This window comes from Equus caballus, chromosome 7 (assembly GCF_041296265.1).
Source record: "Equus caballus isolate H_3958 breed thoroughbred chromosome 7, TB-T2T, whole genome shotgun sequence".
Lineage (NCBI taxonomy): Eukaryota > Metazoa > Chordata > Mammalia > Perissodactyla > Equidae > Equus > Equus caballus.
Window position 1 is genome coordinate 10,773,753 of NC_091690.1, and position 27,741 is coordinate 10,801,493.

The window sequence follows — 27,741 nt, forward strand, 5'->3', positions numbered from 1 at the left end:
CAGAATCCAATAGTGATTTTTAGTTTTAACATCAATATTTTTAGAGCTTTAAAGCTTCTTGTAGGCATGTTTTTCATGTAGGGACGTAGATAAAATTCTGAAGTTTACTTGGTATCAGAAAATTCAGGAAATTTTAAATATGGTAAGGGATTAAATATTTTAAAATATAACCTTTATCATATTGATATTTTTATCTTTATTTAGTCATAAATATTGACATAAGAAAGTCTAGTTCTACTAATGCTAATCTATTATTTCATGAATCTTATTCACATGCAATGGCAATGTTATATCTATAAAGTGACCTTTTAAGTAATGAAAAAGCATTGCTATTAGTTTTAAGACTGCAAGTGCTGGCAATGTCATTCTGACTTAATAAACTACAATTTTATTAAATAATATAATTTCAGTGGTCCCAGGGTCATTTGATTAGGAAATATTTAATGAAGGCATTAATATTTACTCCTACCCAATCTCCAGCTGGAATTTCACAGTGTGAGAGCACCAGGTTAATTGAGTTTTATCGCAAAATCTCTAGACCACTTTAGAAATAACTGTAAGGCACATTCCCTAAGGTCTGACCTGGGAGAAGCGGGAAAATAGAATAAAAAATGATTAATGTGTAACTAGATTCTGCTGACATCTTTGGCATAGATAGTCATTAAAAGTTTGGGCAACTGATGAAGATTTCTCTCAAAAGGAAAATTATGAGTTACTTTTCCATCCAAATCCTGGACAGAAATAATGGAGAAAAAATGAATAGGTCTTGCTTTAGCCAATAGAAACACAAGACTGTATAAGCATTGAGCTTTCTGTAGATATATGGTTTCTATCAATGGCCACATTTTTTTCTTAAAAATTTACTCATGGGAATACAAATGTCAGGACAATAAAAATGTAACTATTCCTCTTCCATTTTACACTCCTTTAATTCCTCAGAATAAAATAAGTATTAAAATTTGGTATTTATTTTTTCTTTTTGTAACCCCCTTAAATCTGGAAGGCATAAGTCCACTGTTCAATTATGTCCACCAGAGAGTAGTATTGGGGAATAACTAAAGTGCAGATAATAATAAAAATTATATAGTTATCATATCGAATTCTTACTCTGATCCAAGAAAAGTTCTAAGTTCTTTATGTGTGTTAATTTATTTAATCTCTACAACAGCCTATGAAGGATATACTGTTGTTATCCCCATTCTAAAGGCAAGGAAACTGAGGCACAGAGCTATTCATATCTTGCCCAAAGCCACAGAGCTGCTATGAGGTAGAGTCCAGATTTAAATCCAGGCCATCTGACTTTGGAGCCTATATTACAAGCCGGTTTACTGACAGAGCTACTCTTGTCCAAAATTCTCAATCAATAAAATGAGTGGCCAAGCTGTAGGAGGAAGATGTATGCATCACAGCCAAGAGAAGAGATTTTGTTCCTAGGAACTGAGTCATGATGGCAGCAAAGTAAAAGAATAAGAATGGCAAGCTTCTTCTCAAGGCACTCTGCTTTCTTTCTCTTCTTTTTTCTTTATTATATGAATTATAGTTCTTAATTTTGTATATTTCTAGAATAATTTTGTTTGTTTATTTAATGTTCCTCTACTAATATTTTACCAATTTGTAAACCTCTACCAATACTGCCAGATTGTAAATTCCATGAAGGCAGAAACTATTTGTGATTTACTCACAGTTGTATCTCCAGTTCCTAACACATAGTAGAAATTCAATAAAGAGTTGTTGAAAAAAGGTCAGTGAATGCTGAATGAGGAGGGAATTAGGGAGAAAATGATGTTTGAGTTTGCTGAAAAACAGCAAGGCGTTATGTGTAGAAGGAGCCCAGTCCAGAGTGTTACTTGCATTTGTGAAATCCTGAGCCCAGAATTTAGAACAACCTACCCTCCTATTCTTTAAATGACAGCCCTTGAAGTGATGGCTAAAAACAGATTGGGAATCCAAAACAAGATTTAACAAATGATCTATCTCAGAAGATGATTTTCAGTGACAGAGGTCAGGAAATTTTTTAAAGCTGAGGCAGAACCCAAGAGGAGAGTGAGTTAACTAGAAGGAGGAGTTAGAATGAGCATAGGAAAATATTGAAATATCAAATACTTAGAGCTGGTTCAAGTAACTGAAATTAGAGTAAGGGTGGTTTTCATCTGGAAGGGAGCTGATGTTCATGAGTAAGATCACTGAAGGGATAGTTTAGATGGAGAAGTATTTTTTTCTAGAGTACACCAAAATTTAGAAATTGAGGAGACAAAGAATTAGCAAAGGAAAAATAATGAGTGGCCAGTGACAAAAGCATCAAAACATAAGATTGTAGTATCCTGGAATCACATGAAGAAAATGTTTAAAGGAAAAAGGAATGGTTAACCATATTGAATACTCCTGATAGGTTTAGTACAGTGAAAATTGATCCTTAGATTTAGCCTGACCTAGTCATTGCTAACCTTGAAGAGAGTCTCTGTTGTGGAGTGGTATAATCAAGACTGCTTAGAATAGGCTCAAAGGATAATGGGAGGAAAGGAATTGAATACAGTGACCATCAGTGGCTCTTTGCAATAAGTCTTGCTGTAAAGGAAAATAGGTGGTAGGGACGGTAAGTTCAAGACAGCTTGTTTCAAAGATTAGTGGAATTTTTGTATAGTTATGGGAACGATCTAACAGGGAGACAAAAATTAATGCTGAAGAAGAAAGGGGATTTTCTAGAAAGATGTCCTTGAGCAGTCAAGATAAGATGGAATGGGATTCAATGCACACAAGTAGAGGAGTTGGCCTTTAATAGATGCACAGGCATAACATAGCAGTGAAAGCAAGGCTGAGTATATGGGTGTACATACAGGTTGGGAGAGCGTGTGAGGGACCCTCTCTTCTGATTGCTTCTATTTTCTCAATGAAATAGGAAGCACCATCATTGGGAAGCCCAAGAAGGTGTGGAGCTTGAGAACAGAGGATAAGCTGTAAATTATTCATCGAGGAGGGTGAGATAGTAATTGGACAAGGGAAGTGTGGCAGTATTGCTGGGAAAATGGAAAATCTCACTTCCAGTTAATTTCATGAACTGACACCTTTAAGCACGATTTGGTGTTCTTCTCCAGCTGCATTCAGGAACAGAATATGTTGATAGTGGGATTTAAATTGGATAGGGAGGTTAGTCTGGAATAGAATAGAGGGTAAGGGGCAGTGTGGTTGAACGTACATCGAAGGGAGTAAGTAAAGTAATGAACCACAAACTAAACTGGATAGGGAGAGAATGGACGAGATGAAAGGGTTGCAAGATAATGAAAGAGTATTAATATTGGTGGCTTGTAAGTCTTGAAGGGGTTGAGATTCTAGAGAGAAAGAGGTGAAATAAGATGAGATAGACAGAAATGCAAATTGCTAAGGAAGGGGATGCAGTATTTTTCACCCTCAACGAAGCTCTGTATGTGTTAAATCAATTCAGCCTCCCAAAATTGGGAGTTAACCAAAGTCCTATAATTGAAACACCATTTTCCCATTTACTTATGCTAATATACCTATTTTCCAGAGCTGAGGATCCCCAAAACTAGGATTGAGGAGTGGGGAAATTAGAGATATCGGAAAAAGGTGTTGGGCAGCTATGAGGGCATCAGATAGAAAAGTTACAAAATGCCCCTGAGAAGGGGAGACCTCACTGGATTGATAGTCAGTTGCACTCAGACCAGAAGACTGATGGAGGCCACAGGCTAAGGCCAGGGTCTATATGTCTAATGCACTGGAAATGGCAGCATAGAGGTGCCAGACTGTCTCCAGAGCTTGGAAAGTTCTCTTCACCTCTGAACTTTGATCCCACTTTCACATCCACCATGCATTGTATGTGGAGCAGTCAGGCAGCTTTGACACTGCTGGGCACCTTTTCTCTGCAGGGCCAGCCTCTCTGCGCTGATCTTCAACACTGTCAACTGCTCTGTCATCTGCATTGCGAGACTCTCTTCCCTTCCCTTCAGTGACATCCCACTTTCTGCTTTTGCTCCTTCTTTTGTAGGTTCCACTGCTTCTGCTTTTTTCTCAAATGCTAGTGCTCCTCAGAGTTCCATTTTCAACACTCTATTTCTCATTTTACATGTTTCCTGGACAAACTCATCAATTCTCATAGTTTTACTAATCACCTATTTGGCTACCATTTAGTAATCTCTCAGGAGCCTGCAACTCCCTTATGTTTACAGAATCTTATAATCAGTGTGAATGCCCTGGAAGCACCTCAAGCCCTCCACCTGCCTAAAGCTGAATGCATGAGCTTTCACCTCAAATACATGCCTTTTCCTCCATTCTTATCCATCTTCTAGTAGCACAGACCCTCCTCAGTTTCTTACTTTCCCTTCTTTGCCTCCAACCTAATCAATCAGTAATCTTATTGATTTTATCTCCAATCAGATTGTTACCTCCTCACTCATGACTAATCTTTGCCTTTATTACAGCTTTAGACTCTTGAGTAGTCTTTATTTTCCTTTTGTCTTGTTCCAAATGGTACTGCAGCCAGAGTGATCTTGCTAAAGCTTATATTGCTTTCCTTTCAAAGTCATACCAATTTAGCATGACATACTAGGCATTGCATCTTTGATCGCTTGCTCGCTTGCCCAGCCTTACCTCTCCTCACCTCTCTCCCTCACTCTCTGAGCTCCTGACAACTTTCATCTGCCAAGCACACCATGCTGTCTTTCTTTTCCAGGTCTTCGTATATTTTCTTCCCTTTGCCTAGAATATCTTTCCATCCCTACTCAGAGCTTTGCTGAGCTAACTACTAATGGGCTTTCAGGACTCAGTTTGTGTAGAATTTCATCTGGGAAGCACTTTCTGATGGTCCTAGGCTGAATGAGGGATTCCACTACATGGGAGGGAGCCCATGGGTCCCTGAAATTACTTTTATATCACAATGGATTAAAGTTGCACCCATATTTGCCTTTCTCTTCCACTAGATCTTAAACTCCTTTAAGGCTAGTACAATACCTTGTTCACATTTGTAGCCCTAGCATTTAGCCCTACCAGGTTCTCATTACATGTTTGTTGAATACATGAATGAATGAATAAATTGTCAGATTCCTAGTAGCAGCTTTGGGTTCACTTTAATTGATGAAAAAGGAATCTCTAGTACAACAGATGCAACTGATTACATCACAAATGAAGACCTGGTGTGGAGCACACAGCCAAATTAGCATTTGGTTCATCTCAATTTATATGGAGTGGCATAAGCCAATTTCTGTACCACTTGAACAGTATGTATTTTGTTAAAATATATATATATATATATATATATATATATATATATAAGATGTATAACCATGGTGATGATCTTAGCTTTTTTGAACCTCATTAAGGCCCTTCTAGTTTTCCACTGATTATCCTTATCTAGCTTTAAGAACTATAAACCACGTTCTCATATTCTATTTTAATTTTTAACACTAGAATGGGATAGTTCTTTTTTTCTTTTTAGACGTGAATGAGGTAGGCAGCTAAAACATAAAGCAACAGACTGCACTGAGAAATGAATAGGTTCCAAGACTACAACTACAAACTATCTTAAAGGAAAACCCATTCTCTTTTCATTACCTTACACCTCTGGGTGCCCAAACCTGCATTTAATTCCAGGTTTTAAAGGAGATTTTATGTCTACCCATAATCTGTTCTCATATAGTTTGCCCAGGAGAGGTTAGCTATTTTCAGTTAAAATTGATCTACCTTCATTAGGCTTGTAGCTGAACACAAAGACTAAAGGACACGAATCTCTTAACAGCTCCTGGTAGGCTTGGACTACACATAGCATGCTCATTTTAACTGTGGAGAACATCTAAAAAATATACGTTTTTGACTTTCAGAGAAATCATATTTACAATTTCACAGAACAGAAAATGTTAAACTTCATCGATGTTTAACACCTAAAGTGTTATTTTCAAATCATAGAAATGCTTCTTGCATTCCAAAATATCTCTATGAGGCAATAGAATCATTCTAAATAATTTTGTTTGTGAGAAAGTGTACTCACAAAGATAAATTACGTTTTATCTGAAATGAAGTTAGCATCCATTAAGTTCACATGTCAGATACCCTGAACAAACATGTCTGATTCTTGGACCAGTCCTGGGGTCCTAGTGGTTAAGTTTGGGGCTTTCTGCTTTGGTGGTCCAGGTTCCCTTCCTGGGTGCAGACCTACACCACTCATCTGTCAGTGGCCATGCTGTGGCAGTGGCTCATATACAAAAATCGGAAGATTAGAAGAAGATGTTAGCTCAGGGTGAATCTTCCTCACCAAAAAAAAAAAAAGTCTTATTCTTAAAAATATTTCCAAGATCAACAAATTATTGAATTTGATTGATATTAGACATAGAAAAATTTCCAATTCCTAATTGTTCTTTAGAATTCAACATAATTAGTCTATACTTTTAAACATTTGTTCTATACGCTAAACTGACTCTCTCCTGTGGCCATAAAGGAGAATTAGTATAGTCTACCTCAGGCACTATGCATATCTTTTATAACAAAACCTTAGTAATTAAAGTAAAATATGGGCAAGACACTTCTCAATAATCAATAAAATTAAGAATGTCATAACAGTATCCCTACTTGGTAATATTGTTATATATAGTATATAACAAAATCTACAAAGCAAATTCTATCGAAAATTTTTATATTCCATAGTGAATTTGACTGCTTTGCAAGAGCATGAGGCATAACTTGCAGCCTAATCAAAATATATATGCTGCATTCGATGTATTTCCTGTTACACAAGTTTGAGGTGATGAAAATCCAGTATATATTTATAGAATATAATTGAAAATGTTGGGTTTTTTTACTTTTCCCCACTTTTTAACAAAAAAAAGAAGTGATCCTATGTATGTGCATGGATATTTTAATATTAAAGCAAACAAAAATGTTAATTCCCAAATATTGCTGACAAAGAAAATAAAGGCTTAAACTCTTAGATGTCTTTCTTCCTTGCTTTCTTCCTCTCTTCATTCATTTTTCTCTTCTTCCTTCCTCCTTTTCTTTTCTTTTCTTTTCTTTCCTTCCTTCCTTCTTGTCATTTTTCTTTCTTTCTTTCCTGCAGAAACCCAACATTATAACTATTAGAATTTCCAGAAAAATATGTAAAAATATAAAAGTAGCATTTTATCTTTTCCACTCTCAGTCTAGTCTGCATTTGATTGCTGCTCCAAAGGAGGTTTTCAATAATGTCTTTAAAAGAAATAATTTTCATGGAAAAAATAAAATAGTCTTCTCAGAATTCACTTTTTATTATTGTTTTTCTTTTATAGAATATTCTGGAGCTCTTCCTGGTCTCCCTACTTCATATGCTGCTTTGTTAAGAATTAAGAAGAGTTCATCTTCATCCCTCTTTGGTTCAAAGACCAGACCACGATACAGCAGTCCTTTGTTAGGAACACCGAGCTGGCGAGGGGCAGCTCAACATTATTATTCCCCCAACAATCTTTATCACTCCTCAGATGCCTTCAAACAAGATGGTAAGTGTCAAAGGAAAATTGCACCTGTTGGAGTTAAACAGTCAAGGAAGACTTTATTCAAGACTATTGCAATAAGGGAGAGAGGTTCAAGTCAACTCCTCTAAAACAGAAAGAAAGAGAGTTTTTAAGATTTGGAAAAGTGAAGGACATTAGGAAAGAGGTTGGTCAATGTGATTAGGCCGTGGAGGGGAGGAAAATTTTTCCTTCTTCCTTTCTAAGTTTTTTGGCTGGCCTAATAATTAAATTGACATAAGACAGATTAACAGGAGAAAAACAAATTTAATTTCATACATACAGGACCCCATAAAAATATGATAATCAAAGAAGTGACCAAAGCAGGCAGTGTTTATGCCTTTTAGTCAAGGAAACAATACATTTATGAAGAATGCAAAACACACAAAGGGGTATGGGTGTAGTAAATTAGGGGCAGAGAAGGAATTTATAATTGCAATTTTTCTAAAGTAAATTTTCTAAGAAAAAGGAGGCTAGGGCACTATAGTCAGGAAGGAACCTGTTAGTTTAGTCAAGCTGAAGAAAATATTAATATTAAGGTCATCTTGACCATAAGCTAGTCTTCTGTTCCACGTATCTCTCAAAAAATTTTTGTGTGTTTAATTATTATTTAATTACATCTGATACCCATCCTGATTTAGGACTAAGACTAAATAAATTCATAGACTGAAAGTAAAAATATAAAATTTCTGAAGGACAATTTGACAATGAATATCAAGAGCCTCAAAATAGTCATATCCTTCAATCTCATGGTTTCATTTCTAGAAATATATTCTTCATAAGGAAATAATGCACAATATACACAGATATAAATATACATATAGAATTATTTGTGAGTGGAAAATAAGGAATAATCTTAATTTCCAACACTAAGATATCAGTTAAACTAAGGACTACTATGCAGCTATTAATATTATGTTTGAACAACTTTTTCTATATGTTCTCTAACTGTGTTAGTTTTGGATGTATCAACAAAACAATACAAGGTTACTTAACCGTTAGACAGAAGCATTAGTGCTGATTAACACCATGATCTCTATCAGGCTCTATTGTAGAGCTTATCTCAATAATTCTCTCAACAAATTTGTGAAGTGGATAGTTTTACTGTCTTCTTTGGAAATGGAAACTCAGGGACAGATAAGTATCTTTGACAAGGTTACATTGCTACTAAGTAGTATAGCCAATTTTCATTCACGTATGTACTGATTTTAAGTCCAATACACTTTGGGCTACATTTCAGTTCTTGATGAAAGACTAAACATTCAGGAAACATTTTGCAAGAATTAAGCTACTTAGAAAGATTCTAGAAACGTCAAATTAGGTTGTGGTGCCAAGCAAAAGCAAACTCATGCCCCAAGATTTTGTCAATTATTTCCATGTGGCCATCATCTCACAGTGTTGCCATTTAAATTTATTTAAGCATGGTGTTAGCTCCCTAAAAATGTTTTATTCTTTTAAAAACTTATACTTAGTATAAATTTTAAAATTCCTGTAATGTGTTCTGTGAAAGAAACTGTCAAGAGAATTAGGAAGCAAGCCAAAGACTGGGAGAAAATATTTGCAAAGATGCATCTGATAAAGAACTGTTATCCAAAATATACAAGGAAATTTTTATAACTCAACATAAGAAAACAAATAACCCAATTAAAACATGGGCCAAAAACCTCAACAGATAATTCTTCAAAGAAGATACACAGATAGCAAATAATCATATGAATAAATGAACCACATCATATGTCATCAGGGAAATGCAAATTAAAACAACAATTAGATACCACTACATACCTGTTAGAATGCCCAAAGTCCAGAACACTGAAAACACCAAATGCTGGTGAAGATGTGGAGCTCTCATACGTTCTTGGTGGGAATCCAAAATGGTATAGCCACTTTGGAAGACAGTTTGGTGGTTTCTTACAAAACTAAGTATACTCTTACCATATGATCCAATAATTGCTCTCCTTGGTGTTTTTCCAACGGAGTTGAAAACTTATGTCTACATAGAAACCTGCACATAGATGCTTATAGCAGCTTTATTCATAATTGCCAAATCTTGGAAGCAACCGAGATGTCCTTCAGTAGGTGAGTGGATAAATAAACTGTGGTACATCCAGACAATGGAATATTATTCAGCAATAAAAGGAAATGAGCTGTCAAGCCACTAAAAGACATGGAAGAAATTTAAATGCATATTACTAAGTGAAAGAAGCCAATCTAAAAAGGCTACATGCTGTATGGTTTCAACTATATGACATTCTGGAAAAGGCAAAACTATGAAGACAGTAAAAAGATCAGTGGTTGCCAGGCATGGGGGTTTGAAGGAGAGATGAATAGGCAGAGGACAGAGGATCTTTAGGGCATTGAAAATACTCTGAATGCTATCATAATGATGGATACATGTCATTATACATTTGTCCAAACTCATAAAATGTACGACACCAAGACTGAACCCTAATGTAAACTATGTAATTTGGATGATTATTGATGTGTCAATGTAGGCTCATCTTTAGTTTAAAAAAATGTACCATTCTAAAGAGTGATGTTGATAATAGAGAAAGGTATGCATGTGTTTGGGTGAGGGACATGTAAGAAATCTTTACCTTCCTCTCAATTTTGTTCTAGACCTAAAACTGTTCTTAAAAATATAAAGTCTTTAAATAAATTCCCATTACATTAACTCTAATGTCATATTCATCAAGTAGAGATATATTGGGATTTATGTTCTTTAAGCATCATTATTTTGTGGGATGACACCAAGGTACAATGCACTGAGTGATCAGAACTCTGGGATACTCTTGTATGTGGTATAATTTGACACCAATCAGTGTTCTACTGCTTTGTTCTTTTGTTCCGAATGTAAGATAATGTAACTCACAATCATAAATAAAATACAACTAGAAAATATGAATTAAAACATATGAAAATGATGAAAACAGCAAATATTGGGACATATAATATTGCCAGACCTGAGACTAATTCAAAGAGTCTACTGTAATACTGTAAATGCCTATATACCTGCTGTAGGCTAGTCCCATGTTGGGTAATTAGTGGTCAATGAAAAAGAAACTCTGGTCAGTTACATATTTCCCAGAGTTTCAAAGATTAAAATGAAATAATTATTCAGTAGAAACACAACTATCTCTGACACTAAAATCAGCCAAATTTTTCTGGAGAGTCCTCATTAAGAGTTTATTATTGACGTAATGGCCAATGACCTGAACATTATTCTTATTGTGTACATAAACATAAGTTTCATCAGCTTCAATAAATGCAGATGAAACTCAAGCATCAACAGCAAAATGAGAATTAATTATCTAAAACTTCTTAGTCTCCTTAGTCTTTAATAGACATGCAATCACTTGGGAATCTTGTTAAAATAGACCCTTTTCAACAGAACAAGAGTGGGGCCAGATAATCAGCATTTATAAAAAGTTCCCAGGAGATGCTGATGCTGCTGGTCTGTGGAACATACTTTGAGTAGGAAGGCTCTAGGCTGGGCACCAGTTTGATATATTTTAAATCCTTTCCTGTTTTACTTTAATCCACAGTTAGAGTATCAGGAAGAATGCATAGTCTGAGTATATTCCAAGTAATCTTCCCTAACTATTGTTTTCTCATATGAGTGTTGTTTGAGAGATCTTGGCTAGATGTGATTTTGAGTTTGTTCTCTCTGGCAAGAGCCTGACACATAAGGGACATATAAGGCTTTAGCCTTAATGGAGAGTAAAGCCTGGGTTGACATGCTCTTGTGAAAAATGAGAAAACTAACAGAGTCTGAAGAGAAAATCATCCCACGCCTGCTCAGAGTTAAGCCCAGAAGTACCCTAAATAAAACTAAGATTTTTCTGAGAAATGTAAAAATCCAGATTGCAGAGTAATTTGGGAAAGCAATTCCACATCTGTATATACAACCTCGAGAAATTTTCCCACACAGACACAAGGAAATATAAAAGTATGTTCACTGAAATATGTGTTTAATATCAAAACACTGGAAACAACTCAAATATCCATTAGAAGGGGAATAGATACATAGATTGCAGTTTTTCATCCACTGGCAAATCAAAGCTGTTGAAGTGGATAGACTATATCTTTATGAAACAAAATAAGTATACCTCAAAATATAATGGTTAGTGAAGAAAAGTTATAGAATATTACATATATATGATATCATTTATGTAAAAAAATTAAAATTACAGTAATATATATTATCTATGGATACATATATGTGGTACAATTTTAAAACATGAACTTGAGACAGCAAGTTGATTATGGTGCTTATGTCTGAGGACAAAGGGAGAATGAGAGCAGAGAAATGGTACCAGAATAGGGAAGATTGATGCCCTCTACTGTGTGATATTTTATTTCTTAAAATAAAGAATTTGCCCAATATGATGACATCTATAGTAGGTAGAATCTAAAATGATTCACAATGATTCCTACCTCCTGGTATTTACAGTGTAATCTCTTCTCCTCCATGTGGACTGAAGTTAGTAACCTGCTTCTGGAGAACAGATTATGGCAAAGTAGAGGAACGTGACTTCCAACATTGGGTTACAAAAGAATCTGGCTTCCATCTGACTTCCACTCAAAGAAGAATGCATAATCAGGACCTGAATAAACAAATCATGACTAACTCCAGGGATTAGCTGCTTAGAAAAGAATTCCAACCTGTTGAGATGATCACAAGGTACTACAGAAAATTAAAATAGATGAAACTTATGAAGAAAATCTTAAAATCATGAACTTGTAAGAAGAATCCTCTATAGAAAGTGTAGAAGTATGGTAAGGACATCAACTAAATGAACAAAAGTTATATGTGTATTATCTCACAGTCTCTGTGGGTCAGGAAACCAGATGTGGCTTAACTGGATCCGCTGGCTCTGTGCCATTCACAAGGTGGGATTATAGTATCATCCCAAGACTCAAATGGGTACAGATCCACTTGTAAGCTCACTCACCTTGCATGATTGTTGGTAGGATTCAGTTGCAGAGCTGTTGGACTGAGGGCCTCAATTACTCATGGGCTGTTGGCCAGAGCCCCTTCTCAGTGGGCCTCTCCATAGGGTAGCTCACAACATGGTAGCTGACTTCCAACAGCAGGAGCAAGCCAGAGCAAGAGAAAGCAAACAAGATGGCTTCAATAGTCAGTCACCGATACTTGATTAAGGTAAGGAGGTGGAGACAGTGGATGAATAAAAATTTTTAGACTAGGCTCATAAAGAGGAGAAGAGAAGTGGATCAATATCTGGAAGGGAGGATGTTGCTCACTGGAGTGCAGCAACAGAGAAGTCCTCAGAAACTATTTTGCTTTCAGCCTGATATTGTTATTTTGGGTAATAACTATGATCACTTCAAATTGTGTGAGTGCAAATATTCCACAAAACAAGAGATATTATCTAGTTTTTAAAAATCTGAATTGTTACTAATTACTCTAAAGTAGTTGTTTGAATACAAGGATGTCATTTAATTGAATTTAAAAATTGACTAAGGTTTAAATTGGAAATCCTCATGGCAATATAGATTAATTGAAAGCCCTTATGAGCAGCACCTCAAACACCTGCAAACCATATACTGTTTCTGGATTTTGCAAGGTACGCAAGGGTTATTAACCACTGCTGACACTATTCCTGTTCCTCCCTTTATAAATGAACAGCCAATAAATTGGTCTTTGACTTCATCTCTTTTAGTTGTGGTGGTGGTTTTAGTAGGAGTAAACTTAATTAAGTATGGAGTGCATTTCATTCTTCTGTTTGTGATGAGATGGTTAGGTTAAGATATTTTATCTTCCTTGCACAGAGGCAGTCTGGATTAGGAGTGATTCCGACTAGAAAGTTCAGATTCTTACTAGGGGAGCCTGTTCCTGTTATTGAGAGACTACAAATGCTACCTCAGATGGAAAAAGGGCGGTTCTTAGAAGAAATTGAAGCAAATTATTTCTTACTAAATTTAAGCATATAATTTTGGGTCTCTTTGATTCCCTGAATGATAAGCACAACCTGCAATTAATCTAACACTCTGACTCAACTCAGCCTTTGGAGTTTCTACCACTGGCTTCTGATATTTGGAAGATTCTTGCAACCTACCAAATTTTCTGCCTCATATCCTCAGTACCTTTGGCTGAATTTCATTGTTGACTTAGCTTATTTCCAGAATTGGCTTAGCACATGGGCAATGGCATCATGACTCAAAGCAATCTCTGTGTTGATAATTTTGTATTGTTTCCTCAAAATACCCTTTGCTGATAAATCGTTTTGGAGGACCTAATACAAAATTTAAATGATCTTTTAGGAGAATGAGAATTCCCTCTGGGAGGGGGAAAAGGTATTTCACTTGGATGATATACTCCTATATAAATCAGGTCACTCCAATTTCTCTCAGTTTGAAAATAGAGTCCATATTCTAACAGAAGCCTTACAATTTCATGACTATTCATTGAAACTTTATGATTTTATTCTTTTATTGTGTTCTGAATTTTTAGAGAGATTGTTATTGTTTTATTTTAGTATGCTTTTCTCTCCAGTTTAACTGCTTAATATGCCATTTGAACAAAGACTATCTCAGATACTCTTTATCCTCTTTCAGCTTAACAAATATTGTTAAATAAGGAGGCATCTACTTGGGGAATTTGAAATCTGAATTTAGGCTGAATTCCACACCATGATAGAATATTTGCCTGAACGTTTTTTAACTAAACGGTGTATTTTGGATTACAAATGAAAAGGGGGAAAGAGAAATGTCCTCCCTCTGCTGACAGGGTATCCTGGTGGTTGGGCATCTTCTGAATGTTATGTGAGGTTGGTACTCTTTGATCATTCTCATACATAATAGCATCTCTCAATGATCTGACCTCTTTTATAGCTACCTTAGAAAAAGACAAAACATCTATTAGCTTCTCAATTTATATTATGTGCACAACATAATGCCACTATCCAGGACACATTCATCACAATGCTTTTTAATGAGTAATGCTCTTCAATTCTTAGCAATCCTTGAAAGTTTTATAATGACAGTTTTACACTTGTTTAACTTTTATAGAGAAACTTAATTTCAATATTGAAAGGCAAATTAAAGTTAAAGAAAGGTTTGGATATTTTCTTTAAGAATCCATCTTGGATGCTCACGTGGTGTGAAAAGTTTTTCTCACATTGTAATTGTGAATGTCATTATAAAATGCAATTTCTAATTAAACATTTCAAAATTTCTGGAAATTTTCGCATAAAATATATTAATGATCATTAAAAGTACATTTATTTTAATTGCACTGGACATGATAGGTTGCTATCTCCTCTAGATTATATTACTAATAAGCTTAGTTCATGTTACATGAATAAGCTAGACAAGGCCATAAATCAGAGCTAACCAACAGGAGGAGAGAGTTGGGGTCTGCCTTTAGACCTAATCTTTGAGAAAAATGGTCACAGAAGTAATTGCTTTAAAAAGATTTAAGCCTGAAAGATAAGTTTAGAATCTAGGGAGGCGTTATAATGTCAGGTCACGATCCAGGAAACAATTGAAAACATAATGATCCAATGCCAAGATGCATGTCTTCCTTAGAGAATCTAGCTGTAGGAGTCTCAGATTAAGTGATACCTAAAACATCTTGGCAGGAAGATGGTTAGTATCTGGGTAGTCTACCAATAAGTGGCAGAAATTCCAAAAAGAGGTTAGAGAGGGTGAGAGATCAGCTTGATCCTAGGACGGGACTCAAGGAACCATTTATTACAATGGTTACAAGGTTACAAGGGAAACCATTGTCTCCATAAACAAAATAATATACCTATGCTTCAAGAAGCCTCACTGGGAGAAAGGCAGTTGGGCCCCAGAGTCATCATTTCACAGGAAAACTTCCTCTTCCTGTTCAAGCACCTCTCATGAAAGACTACTGCCAACGCCATGCTGACTTTAGGCAGCTATTTTTTCTTGTTTATTGCTCTCATCTGATTCTAAGAAGGGGTGGAACCTCCCCCTCAGAAGTGCTACAGAAATTTGTGGAGTAGTTTTGGTTGTCTCAGTAACTCAAGGATGCTGCTTTAATTTAGAGTGGAGACCAGGAATGCTCAATGACCTATATTTATAACGCACAGCACTCTTAAATGTCCTGCCAGATATTCACATGACTGAAAGTTCTCCTTGTAATTTTCTTAGACAAGAGTCTAAACTCTGCATTTTATTACATACAAGGTATTTTTGAAATATAAAGGATATGTCAATGCAAACATTGTGTAAATTGCAGCAAGATTATATTTAGTTTTGTTAAGAACTTTACCAGGAGTTGTGGACCATTGAGAAAATCTCATCACCTAACACTGATGCCACTCATAATATTTGAGTCACCAATACCACACTGGGAGAAGTTTGCATTTGTAGCTGCTACAGTCATGGGGATTATACAAACAAAAACAACTTTGATTATGTCTTTGCGTCTTCTATTATAATTGTTCCTGAGAATTTACATATTGAATTCAATACTATTTTATGGTGTTACTTCTCTTTTATTTGTCCTTTCATTAAATTAAAAAAATTGCATATAGGTAGGTTAGAATATCCATTAATTTAAGAATAATAGAAAGGAAATTATAAAATATTTATTAAAAGATTTAAAAACCACTAACCTAACGTGGATGTTCAGCACTTTTTCCTCAGTTCTTCAGTTTTCCTGGGCTTGCTGAGGCAAGAATGGATGGGTTGTTACTAAGGCTCAGGGATAATAAAAAGGAAAAGGAGGGAGAGAAATACACATGTAAATATGGTTTTGTGATTTACAAGTATGATTTAAACATCTCCAATTTATGTCACTCTGTACAGTTGCCTCCAAACCTAGCCCCTGGCTTGCCTCCATAGCTGAAACCATTTCTCCCAAATAACTTGGATGATCCCAGAGTATATCTTGTTTTCCCGATATAAACCTTAGAGAAAACTTTCCAGAGAAATTCAGGAGTTACCTTTCTCACATGTCTACCTTCCACATTTTAGTTAATTGTTTAAAGACCTATTGTTTCCATGGATGAAAACTCACTGGAAAGAGTATATGTTCCCCTCAAAGAAGACTCTGTCCTCTACTCAAATGACTGAGCCATAACTTGCTATGTGGTTGCCTTGTAGAGGGTAAGATCAATACCCCTACTTCACAAAACTGGTTTAAATGTGGAGACGAATAATGCTACACATACACCAAAGGGGTATGAAAAGATTTATTATTCATACCATGAGACTTTCTGATGAAAGCAGGATAAGCTGGCCTGAAAATGGCTCAAGCAAGGAATGGGAAGGAATGGGTAGCTTTGGTTTTTATTGTGGTTGGAGACTGGGTTGGGGTGAAAGTTTCTATTTGGGCTGAGGTTTGTGTGGTGTGAACTTTCCCATCTGAATCAAGGGAGGGATGCATATTAGCTCTTCAGCCTGACTTATCAGCTTTCCCTAAGGTGAGGCAAAAGGGAAAATGTGACTGGTGGGGCTTGAAAGCCTTCAGCGGTCAAACATCAAAAATAGAGTCAGACTCTTGATTACATGACTGTATAGAGAAAGTCAACCATATGAAAATACAAAACAAAACGCACAGCATCCATATAACATAAAAGTCTAAATAATACCACTGGATCGTCTAGAAGGGTTAACAAAATAGGATTTAGGAATAGAGACGTAAGCTGAAAATCCATTTTCAGATATGGACACATGAAGAAGGACTGCTGCTCAAGGATTAAGTGAAAAACCAGTTGTAAAACTTAAGCATTATAACTGATAAAGCTAGATATAAGGTTGAATGGTTGAATATCTCCTGTCATAGGCCCTAGGCCTGGGAATATGCTTGACTAGATAGTAATCAAGGGGCCTGAACTGGGGAGGAAGACTATAAGTGGGGCTCTCTACTGTAATGATGTGTATTTCAGTGAACATTGCTTCCTAACCAAATTACATTTTCTATAAAAGTTTGGAAATTATTTTCCTTTTAATTATAATCAAGAAATTCTGGATGCTATCACAAAAAATTTCTTAACACAATACATGTACATGTTGCTTTCTTACATCACATTCCATTTGGTTGTTCAATGAGTGATTTTCCATATGGAGAGTTTGGGAACCAGATTTGGTCCATCTGATAACTTTGATATCTGTTAGGGCCTCACTGGCATCTGCTGTTCCTTTACTTTCAGCTGGTTGACAAATGAAGAGAGAAAGGATGGAGGCCTATGCATGACTTTTGTGATTAGTTCTGGATTTCACATACATCATTTCAGTCCAGAAGCAAGTCACATTGGAGTTCCAGTCCAGTCATAAGAAAGGCGAAGAAAGTGTTCCAGCATCCCTAGGGAGAGCAAATGGGATTAGTGAGCATCTACTCAGTTTCTGTCACACATGAATAGGCAAAATCAGTCAAATATAACTTTGTACTAATGATGACATGAAAGTTTCACTGTAACTGGTCATTTTGATATTGAGCATAAGTGCTTAAGATATAATTCCTCATTTATTGACTATAGTCAAAATGATGAAAGGCCAATTTATTGGTTATATAAAAATTGTTTTGTTTTAGTAAATTTAAGTTGAAAGTTTAAAAAAAAATTGGTTAATTTCTTACTCTCCATACTTTTCTATCAGTGAAACATAAGATATTCTTAGTAGAACCTTCATATTCTAATCTTAATGGCAATTTCTGTAAATTAAGCAAGTTATTATTGGTGTGATAATCAATTCAATTGTAAGAAAATCTTGAGTAAAATATATTTATTATAGAGCAGAATTGAGTAAACAGCTGTCCTCATCTAGGACAAAAACTCATGTTTTTATAAATTTTAAAACCACCTTTATTTTAAACAATAATTTGTCAAGACTTCACACATCACAAGAAGTGATCAAGGTAAGGCTGGATAAATATTCCAGAGATCTTTGGAAAGGATGCTTTAAATGAATCGGAGATTATCCGTCTAATTCTAAAATTTTTTGACTCCATGATACCATTACAATGAAACTTAAATCAAGCATTTCCATTCTCCCAAACATTATTATTTATAAATGACATTTTTATCCTTTGTTTCTCCTGGAAAGCTCATAAATTTCATAGTTACGGTTTTCTTAAGCACATTTTCTTATAAGTAAAAAAGGTGAGAAAAAATAGTTTAACTGCCTATTCCTATGTAAAAACTACCTCAAAACTTAGCAACTTAAAGCAACAACTTTTATTTTCTCACAGAGACTGTGGGTCTGGAATCTGAGGAGTGGTTTAGGTGGGTCGTTCTGCTTTAAGATTTCTCAGGAGATTTCAGTCAAGCTGTTGATTGTAGCCACATTTTCATTAGAAGGCTTAGCTGGGGGAGGTTCCACTTAAAACTCACTTGTGGTTATTAGTAGGCCTCAGTTTCTTGTTGGCTGTTGACTGGTCAGAGATTTTAATTCCTCAGATTTGGAACACCCCCATAACTTGAAAAAGTGTCCTCAGGATATGACAACTGCCTTCTGAAGAAGTGACTGACAGTAACATTGCTAAGAACAATTTAAAGAACGAAAACATGAAATCAAAGTAGATATGGTAACAGAAGATGATAAGAAGGAAGTATTAGAACTCAGGAAACAAATGGAAGAGAAAAATAAAACCATTAAAGAGTTGAAACTCTCATTATTGATAATATAGAGGCAACTGAAAAGATAAGAATATAGCAACCAAATTTGAAACAGTCTGACAAGTAGGAAAAGAATAAAGATATAAAACTTGTTACAGAGATAATAGAGAAGACATTTTTTTTAAAAAAAGAAAAAGCCAAGGTATGCCAAAGTGGTACGAGGAGAACAGAACAAATGAAGAGAAAATCTTCTTGAAAAAGAAAGTCTTGAATCTGTAAATTATACAACATGACTAACACCAAGACGTATCCAGAAAAAGTCTTGAGATTCAAGGATAAGGAAAGAGTCCAGGCATAAAAAGTAGTCACTTGGGAGTGGGGAAAGTCATCTTGGACTCAGACATCATCATGGTAATGTTATGTGTGTTCAGAGAGTGGAAGAATATCTACAAAGTCATTAGTGAAATTGATAGTGAACACCTAATTTGATACCTAGCCAAGTTGTCTTTCAATTATAAAGACAACAAACAGATATTCTTCACCATGTAACAAGGAATATAGCACATATGATCTTTTTATTGAGAAAGGATAAGAAACTTAGAAATGGAAAACCATAGTGAGGAGAGACAAGTGTTTAATCTCATAATAAGATGGCTTATGAATAATAAACTATGTGAACTGTGACTAACAAACAAAACTGTGAAAATCTAAGAAGTAAACTTCAGGGAAGTGAGAGAAACTATCTTAATTTAATTATTCTTTGTAGCAGATACTCACCAGACCATTTCTAAATTGAAACAACCCTCTTCTGAAGAAGGGGCCCTCTTGAGGTATGAACCTGATATTTCACAGACAATAACCTCTAGCATTTTAGGTTCAGCCAACTACAAATATCTTGTAGTCTGTTAATAAAAAGTCTGGTAAAAAAAAACACTCAAAAACATAACTCCTGGGAAAAATTAACATTGTGTTTGATGGCATCTGCCTGCTGCGCAGGTCACTCAAAAGTTTTATCTGGTTAAAGATTTTGATTTATTGGTTATCAAGATCTTTGTGATGATTTAGTGTCATATAAGTTTTGAAGTGCATCTCCACAAGTTATGGATTCCATCAAGCCAAAAACTGAAAAATGTAAAGACATTGCTTTAAGTAATGCATCTTCATTATCAATAGATAGAGTTCAGTACTGCAGGATAATGAATCAAACTGTCTGTCTGAGATTACCTGTCATAATACCTTCTTGATATGAAGCTTTGAAAATCAATCTATTCAGAGATAAAATCATCATTGATTACCCTTTGCAGGGGACTGAGAAGCTCTACATAGACTCATGCTCTTTCACTCCTTATAATAAACTTAATTTCTAAGAGAGAAAGGAAAGAGAGAGAGAGAGCAAGAGAGCAGGCTCAAGTGAGCACATGCTAAGATGCTTTGGAAAGTGACAATGAACACAGAGAGATACCTGACAAAGTACAGGCAGTAATAATGGAATACATGTTGTTGAATCTAGTACCTTATTTTTCAGCCTGTAATTTACTAGATTTTACCCCTCTGCTTTTCTCCAGCCTGGCAACACTTTCTTTCTCTTGACCTGTTTTGACAATTTCAGAACATAAGATTTTGGACCATAAGAACCTTAGTTAAAATCAACAATTTCTATGTGGCTAATTTTTCAGAAGTCTCCTCTCAGAACCTCAGAGTTTTCATCTTTGAACTAGAATTAATTATAAAACTCAACTCAGAGAATTAAATACTAATATATACAAAAGTGCGTTATGAAAGTTATAAGTTTAATAATAATAATAATTATGATTATAAGTGATAGTAATAGGAGTAGTAATAGTAGCGGTAGTGATAATCAGGTTCTAGAGTCCTACAGCCCTACATTTGTATCCTAGGTCTGTCACATATTTGCTATATAACTGTATAAATAATTAATTGTAACTTCTCTTTCATCATCTATAAAATGGGATTAATTTTAGTCACATGATGGTGTGAGTGTTGTTTGATATACTGCATGTAAATTATTTAGTATAATGTCTGGAAGATAGTAATTATACTACAAGTAAATGTTAGTTTTTATTATTATTAATTAATACTTATGAGTACTTGTGATGTTCTAAGTATTTATAAATGTTGATGTTGATCAATCCTCATAATAGTTCTGTAAAGCAGACATTATTATCCACAATTAATAAATGAAGCAGCAAAGAATAAAAATAGTTGGCTAAAGGCTAGAAAATGATGATGGTACCAGAATTTGAACCCATGTGTCTTACTCTAGTGCTCAAGAGTTTTGTAATGTATGCAAATATGTATATTTATTAAATGCTAGGGGCCAGCCTGGTGGCACAGCCGTTAAGTTCGCATGTTCCGAGGCTCAGAGGCCCAGGGTTCGCTGGTTTGGATCCCGGGTGCGGACATGGCACCACTTGACACGCCATGCTGTAGTAGGCATCCCATGTATAAAGTAGAGGAAGATGGGCAGGGATGTTAGTTCAGGGCCAGGCTTCCTAAGCAAAAAAGAGGAGGACTGGCAGTAGTTAGCTCAGGGCTAATCTTCCACAAAAAAAAAAATTAATTTTATGCATCATAGGTATTTATGGTATTAATTTAAATAATCATACAAGCATACCTCAGAGATACTGTGGGTCTGGTTCCAGACCACCACAATACAGAGGGCATGGAAATAAAGCTTGTCATATGAAATTTTTGGTTTCCCAGTGCATATAAAATTTATGTTTACGCTATACTGTAGTCTATTAAGTGTGCAATAACATTGTCTAAAAAAAAGGTACACTCTTTAATTAAAAAATACTTTATTGCCAGAAAAATGCTAACCATCATCTGAACCTGCAGTGAGTTGTAATCATTTTGCTGGTGGAGAGTTTTGCCTCGATGTTGGTGGCTGCTGAGTGATCAGAGTGATGGTTGCTGAAAGTTGGAGTGGATGTGGCAATTTCTTAATATAAGACAACATGAAGTTTGCTGCATCAATTGACTCTTCCTTTCATGAGCGATTTCTCTGTTGCATCTGATGCTGTTTGATAGCATTTTACCCACAGTAGAACCTCTTTCAAAATGGGAGTCAGTCCTCTCAAACCCTGCAGCTGCTTTATCAGCTAAGTTGATGTAACGTTCCAAATCCTTTGTTGTCATTTCAACAATCTGCACTGCATCTTCACCAGGAGTAGATTCCATCTCAAGAAACCACTTTCTTTGCTCATCCATAAGAAGCAACTCCTCATTCATTAAAGTTTTATCATGTGATTGCAGCAATTCAGTCACATCTTCAGACTGCACTTCTAATTCTAGTCCTCTTGCCATTCCTACCACATCTTCAGTTCTTCCTCCACTGCAGTCTTGACCTCTTCAAAGTCATCCATGAGGTTTGGAATAAGCTTCTTCCAAACTCCTATTAATGTTGATATTTTGACCTCTTCCTATGATTCACAAATGTTCTTAATGGCATCTAGAATGGTGAATCCTTTCCAGAAGGTTTTTCAATTTATTTTGCCCAGATCCATCAGAGGAATCACCACTATAGCCTCCTAATCTATAGCCTTACAAAACACAGTTCTTAAATAATAAGTCAGGCAAGTCAAAATTACTCCTTGATCCATGGGCTACGGAATGGATGTTATGTCTGCAGCATGAAAATAGCATTAATCTCATTGTACATCTCCATCGGAGTTGTTGGGTGACTAGATGCATTGTCAATGAGCAGTCGTATTTTGAAAGGAATCTTTTTTTCTGAGTAGTAGTTCTCAACACTGGGCTTAAAATATTCAGTCAACTATGTTGTAAATAGATGTGCTGTCATCCAGGCCTTGTTATTCTATTTATAGAGCACAGGGAGAGTAGATTTTGCATAATTCCTAAGGGCCCTAGAATTTCAGAATAGCAAATGAAGATTGGCTTCAATTTAAAGTCACCAGCTGCATTAATCCCAAACAAGAGTCAGCCTGTCCTTTGAAGCTTTGAAGCCAGGCATTGACTTCCCCTCTGTGGCTATGGAAGTCCTAGATGACATCTTCTTCCAATATCAGGCTCCATCTACATTGAAAAATCTGTTGCTCAGTGTAGCCACCTACATTAATTCTCTTAGCTGGATCTTCTGGATAACTTGCTGCAGCTTCTACATCAGCCCTTGCTGTTTCACCTGCACTTTTAAGTTATGAAGATGGCTTCTTTCCTTAAACCTCATGAAACAACCTCTACCAGCTTCAAACTTTTCTTCTGCAGCTTCCTCACTTCTCTCAGCCTTCATAGGATTAAAGATAGTTAGGGCCTTGCTCTGGATTAGGCTTTGGCTTAAGGGAATGTTGTGGTTGGTTTGATATTTTATTCAAACCACTAGAATTTTCCCCTTATCAGCAATAAAGCTATTTCACTTTCTCATCATTTATGGCTTCCCTGGAGCAGCCATTTTAATTTCCTTCAAGAGACTTTTCCTTTGCATTAACCACTTGGCTAACTGTTTGGTGCAAGAGGCCTAGCTTTCAGCCTATTTTGGCTTTCAACATGCCTTCGTCACTAAATTTAATCATTTCTAGCTTTTGATTAAAGTGAGAGATGCGCGACTCTTCCTTTCATTTGAACACTTAGAGGCCATTGGAGGGTTAATTGACCTAATTTCAATATTGAGGTGTCTCAGGGAATAGGGAGGCCTGAGGAGAGGGAGACAGATGAGGGAATGGCTGGTTGGTGGAGCATTCAAAATACATACAACATTTATTGATTAAGTTTGCCATCTTACGTAGGCACAGTTCATGGAGTCCCAAAACAATTAGAATAGTAGCATCAAAGATCACTGATCACAGGCCATCATAACAAGTATAATAATAATTAAAAAGTTTGAAATATAGCAAGAATTACCAAAATGTGACACAGAGACACCAAGTGAGCAAATGCTGTTGGAAAAATGGCACCAATAGACTTGTTCAATACAGGGTGGCCACAAAACTTTAATTTGTGAAAAATGCAATATCTGTGAAGCACAGTAAAGCAAAGCACAATAAAATATACCTGTATTTTTAATGTGTAAAGACCAGAGGGATTATTTTTTCATGATTTGATTGTGCAGTTTAATTCTAAAGGAGAATTTGACAAGGTTTCATGTACTTTTCCACATGTTTATAAATTCCTTGTGATGCAACAACAAATACAATATTATGTCAATAATTTTGTCTTGATTTATCAAATCTCTTACTTTATAACTTAGTGTAAAGAAACACATTTCAGTTATTTTCATGTAATTTTTTTTGTTGTAGCTTAAGAAAAAGAACCTCAGCTAGGTTATCAAGGACTCAAAAAAAAAAAAAAAACTTGTCAGTGCCTACCCATTGTGAGTGCTCAGGTTTTATTGGCCAAATATTTAGAATACCATGAACACTTTTGTTTTTCTTTGTCCAAAAGAATGCACAGGTAATATGTTTAAAGAGAGCAAATCAATTTACTCTAGACCCATTGTTCTAAATATGGAGGAATACATCTTTTTCAGTAATAATTTTTTAAAGCTTGAGTTTCTTGGGGCATTCATTCTTGCATTTCTTTCCTGATATTTTCTTGTGGTTATCCACAGAGGATGAAAACCTCCAAGTGTTTAGTACAACATTGGAAATATGTCTTTCCTAAAATCTTCCCTCTTCGTTTTTATAAGGCGGTCGTTTCAAATGAGAATGATTTTGACCCCAGGGGACATTTAACAATGTCTGGAGACATTTTTGACTCTTACTCTTCTACTCTTTGGGGAGGTATGTTACTGGAATCTAGTGAGTAGAGGCCAGGAGTAAGGGTAAACATCTTACAATGCACAGGATAGTCTTCATAACAAAGAATACTATCCCAAAATGTCACTTGTGCCAAAGTTCAGAAGCTCCATCTAAGGTTATCATGGAATCACATTTATAATTAATAAAAATAAAGCAAAGGGGGCTGGCCCCGTGGCCGAGTGGTTAAGTTCGCGCACTCCACTGCAGGCGGCCCAGTGTTTCGTTGGTTCGAATCCTGGGCGTGGACATGGCACTGCTCATCAAACCATGCTGAGGCAGCGTCCCACGTGCCACAACTAGAAGGATCCACAACGAAGAATATACAACTATGTACTGGGGGGCTTTGGGGAGAAAAAGGAAAAAATAAAATCTTAAAAAAAATAAAAAATAAAAAATAAAAATAAAAATAAAGCAAAAAGTTTTACTTTTTCTTAAATTCACAATTCAGGATGCTATATATCCTAGGTATGCATATACTTCTGTAAATTCTTATGCTGCTGCAGGCTTACAGGATGTATATTCCCCCTGCACATTTTCTCATCATTTCTCCAGTAGAATTATCTTAAAACTCCTTAAGTCCAAGCTGATATTTGAGGCCCATTTTTATTTCTACTTTTCTGTGAAATTTTAATTAGTTTAAAATTACCCTTATCATAGGATTTCTCTGAAATTCTAATTTGCTAATTAAGATAGACTCTAGTATCTGCATATATTAGGCACTTAACAAATTTAAATGCTCTTACCTCTTGGCTTCCTTTAATGCCTTTTCTCTTCTGATCTCCTTATTACTTTATTTACCTACTGGTGAACACTTAGTTGCAGTTTTGACATTTTTATTCGGTTATTTGACTTTTTTTGAAAATATGCCTCATTTATTCCACAAGAATATATTTATTTGCATTACATCATTTTTCCCTTACACTCGAGCATCATTGGCACTAAATAGTGCTTGACTGAATGAATGAAGAAAGGAATATGTGAAGAACGCATGAGGACAAATGTTTTCATATCTTTAGTACCCAAGTAGTAACACAATATGAATTCATGACTTTTTCTTTACTGTACATTATTTTTAACATTCTAAGATTTTACAAAGTTTTAGGTTTTAAAAAAAATCTTTGTTTAATATTATTTTCCTTAGCTCTTCTTTAGATGAATACAATGATATATATATTTTAAAATGTGCAATACCAATGTTTGAGATGTTTGTTTTTCCATTATATATATCATATTTTTAACAGCAGCCTTAGTCAATCACACAAAAAATTTCTGTTTAGGTCTCTGCAACTTACTAAAACAACATAATTTGCTAGCTATGTCTTTCATTTGGTAATTTGTCTGATGATTACAAGGAAAGAGCAGGAGAATTTTGAATATAAAGTGGAGAAAAAACAAAATGTCTTGATATTTTGAGAAACTAAACCGTGTCGTTTTTGGTCCTTACAGAAAGTGTGGACTATGGGCCAGTATTTGTACAAGAACCAGACGATATAATTTTCCCAGCTGATTCTGACGAGAAGAAAGTAGCACTGAACTGTGAAGTTCGTGGCAATCCAGCTCCCAATTACAGGTAGAAATTCAATATTAATCATTTTTCTTGTCTTAAGAATTCCCTTCAATGAGATTCTGACACTCCCAGGGAGCATTATAATGTCTCAAGTAATTTTTACATATTTTTCTTCTGATTTTTCCTAAGATGGCTTCGAAATGGAACAGAAATAGATTTGGAAAGTGATTATCGCTACAGTTTGATAGACGGGACCTTCATTATAAGCAATCCAAGTGAAGCAAAGGATTCTGGTCATTATCAGTGTTTAGCAGTCAACACTTTTGGAAGTATTCTTAGTAGAGAAGCTATACTTCAGTTTGCCTGTGAGTAAAGTATATGTTTTTCTTCTTTATATGTATATAGTGTGTATATATGTAATTTTAAAGTTTACTTAGGCAAAAACGTAACACTTCAGATTTAAAAATAGTGGTAAAACCTTGGTAAGGACCAGAACTATGCAAACAATATATTTCTTCCTGAGTTATTTTGAAATTCCCTGAAATATATGTCTTCTTCAAATAAGCCCAAGATACTAGTCTGAGAGGTTAAAAATCCTGTTCATGAAAGCAGATAGTTTTAGAATTCAAATATCTTTTGAAACCTAGTAATAAAAAAATAGATTTCTCATTCTTTTTGTCTGCTTTCTAAAATATTGCCTTATCTGCTTTTATTTTTCTACTGTCTATTATAGTCACTTATTGCTACAGACTCTTCTGGACATGAGATAACATATTCTAAAAGTTCTGCTTGTAGTCAGGTAACCAAAGAAATGCCTCTGAAATGCTAATATTTCAGATTCTGACTATAAATTCCCTCCCATGTGTCTCAATTTTTTATTATAAAAAAGATTCCACATGTAATCATATATATATTCTAGAATGTATACGTTTTCTAAATTAGGTCATATATGTATGTAGTTAACTGTACTTATTTCTTAAAACTCTTGAAAATATTTCACTTATGATAAGGGATTACACCAAATTGAGGGAGGGTACTGGGTGAAAAAAATCTTGGTACTATTTCTTAATACGTAACCCTACTTGAATTTAAATACTTGAGGATCACAATCTCTAAAAAATAGATAGGAAGACCAGGAATCTTCATGTTAATAATGCGTATTTAACTATATTGGCTACACAATTTATCACAAAATGATTTTTAAGTTAAAATTACACCCCGAAGATGGAATAATTGATTTTTTTCTATATAATCTTCCTCACATGTTATTTCTAATTAACTCAGAATCTAGGCACACTATTAGTGGAGTATAAAGGAGAAAAGGAATGATAATGGATGCAGTTTGGAGAATATTGAGCTAGGTTGTAAAAAAAATCTAAATGTTATCTCTTAAAGTAGATTTTGCTAAAGAGTGCAAATAGGTA

General features: G+C 35.2%; 1 protein-coding gene across 2 annotated transcripts in view; it reads left to right on the forward strand.

Annotated features, from left to right (window-relative positions):
• Positions 1-27,741, forward strand: part of CNTN5 (contactin 5) — a 1,137,031-nt gene that overhangs the window by 686,192 nt on the left and 423,098 nt on the right. For both annotated transcript variants that reach the window (XM_023644694.2, XM_070272715.1), the window contains 3 exons: positions 7,266-7,472; positions 26,257-26,380; positions 26,507-26,682. In XM_023644694.2, the coding sequence (XP_023500462.1) occupies positions 7,266-7,472; positions 26,257-26,380; positions 26,507-26,682 (507 nt within the window). The remainder of the gene's footprint in view (positions 1-7,265; positions 7,473-26,256; positions 26,381-26,506; positions 26,683-27,741) is intronic.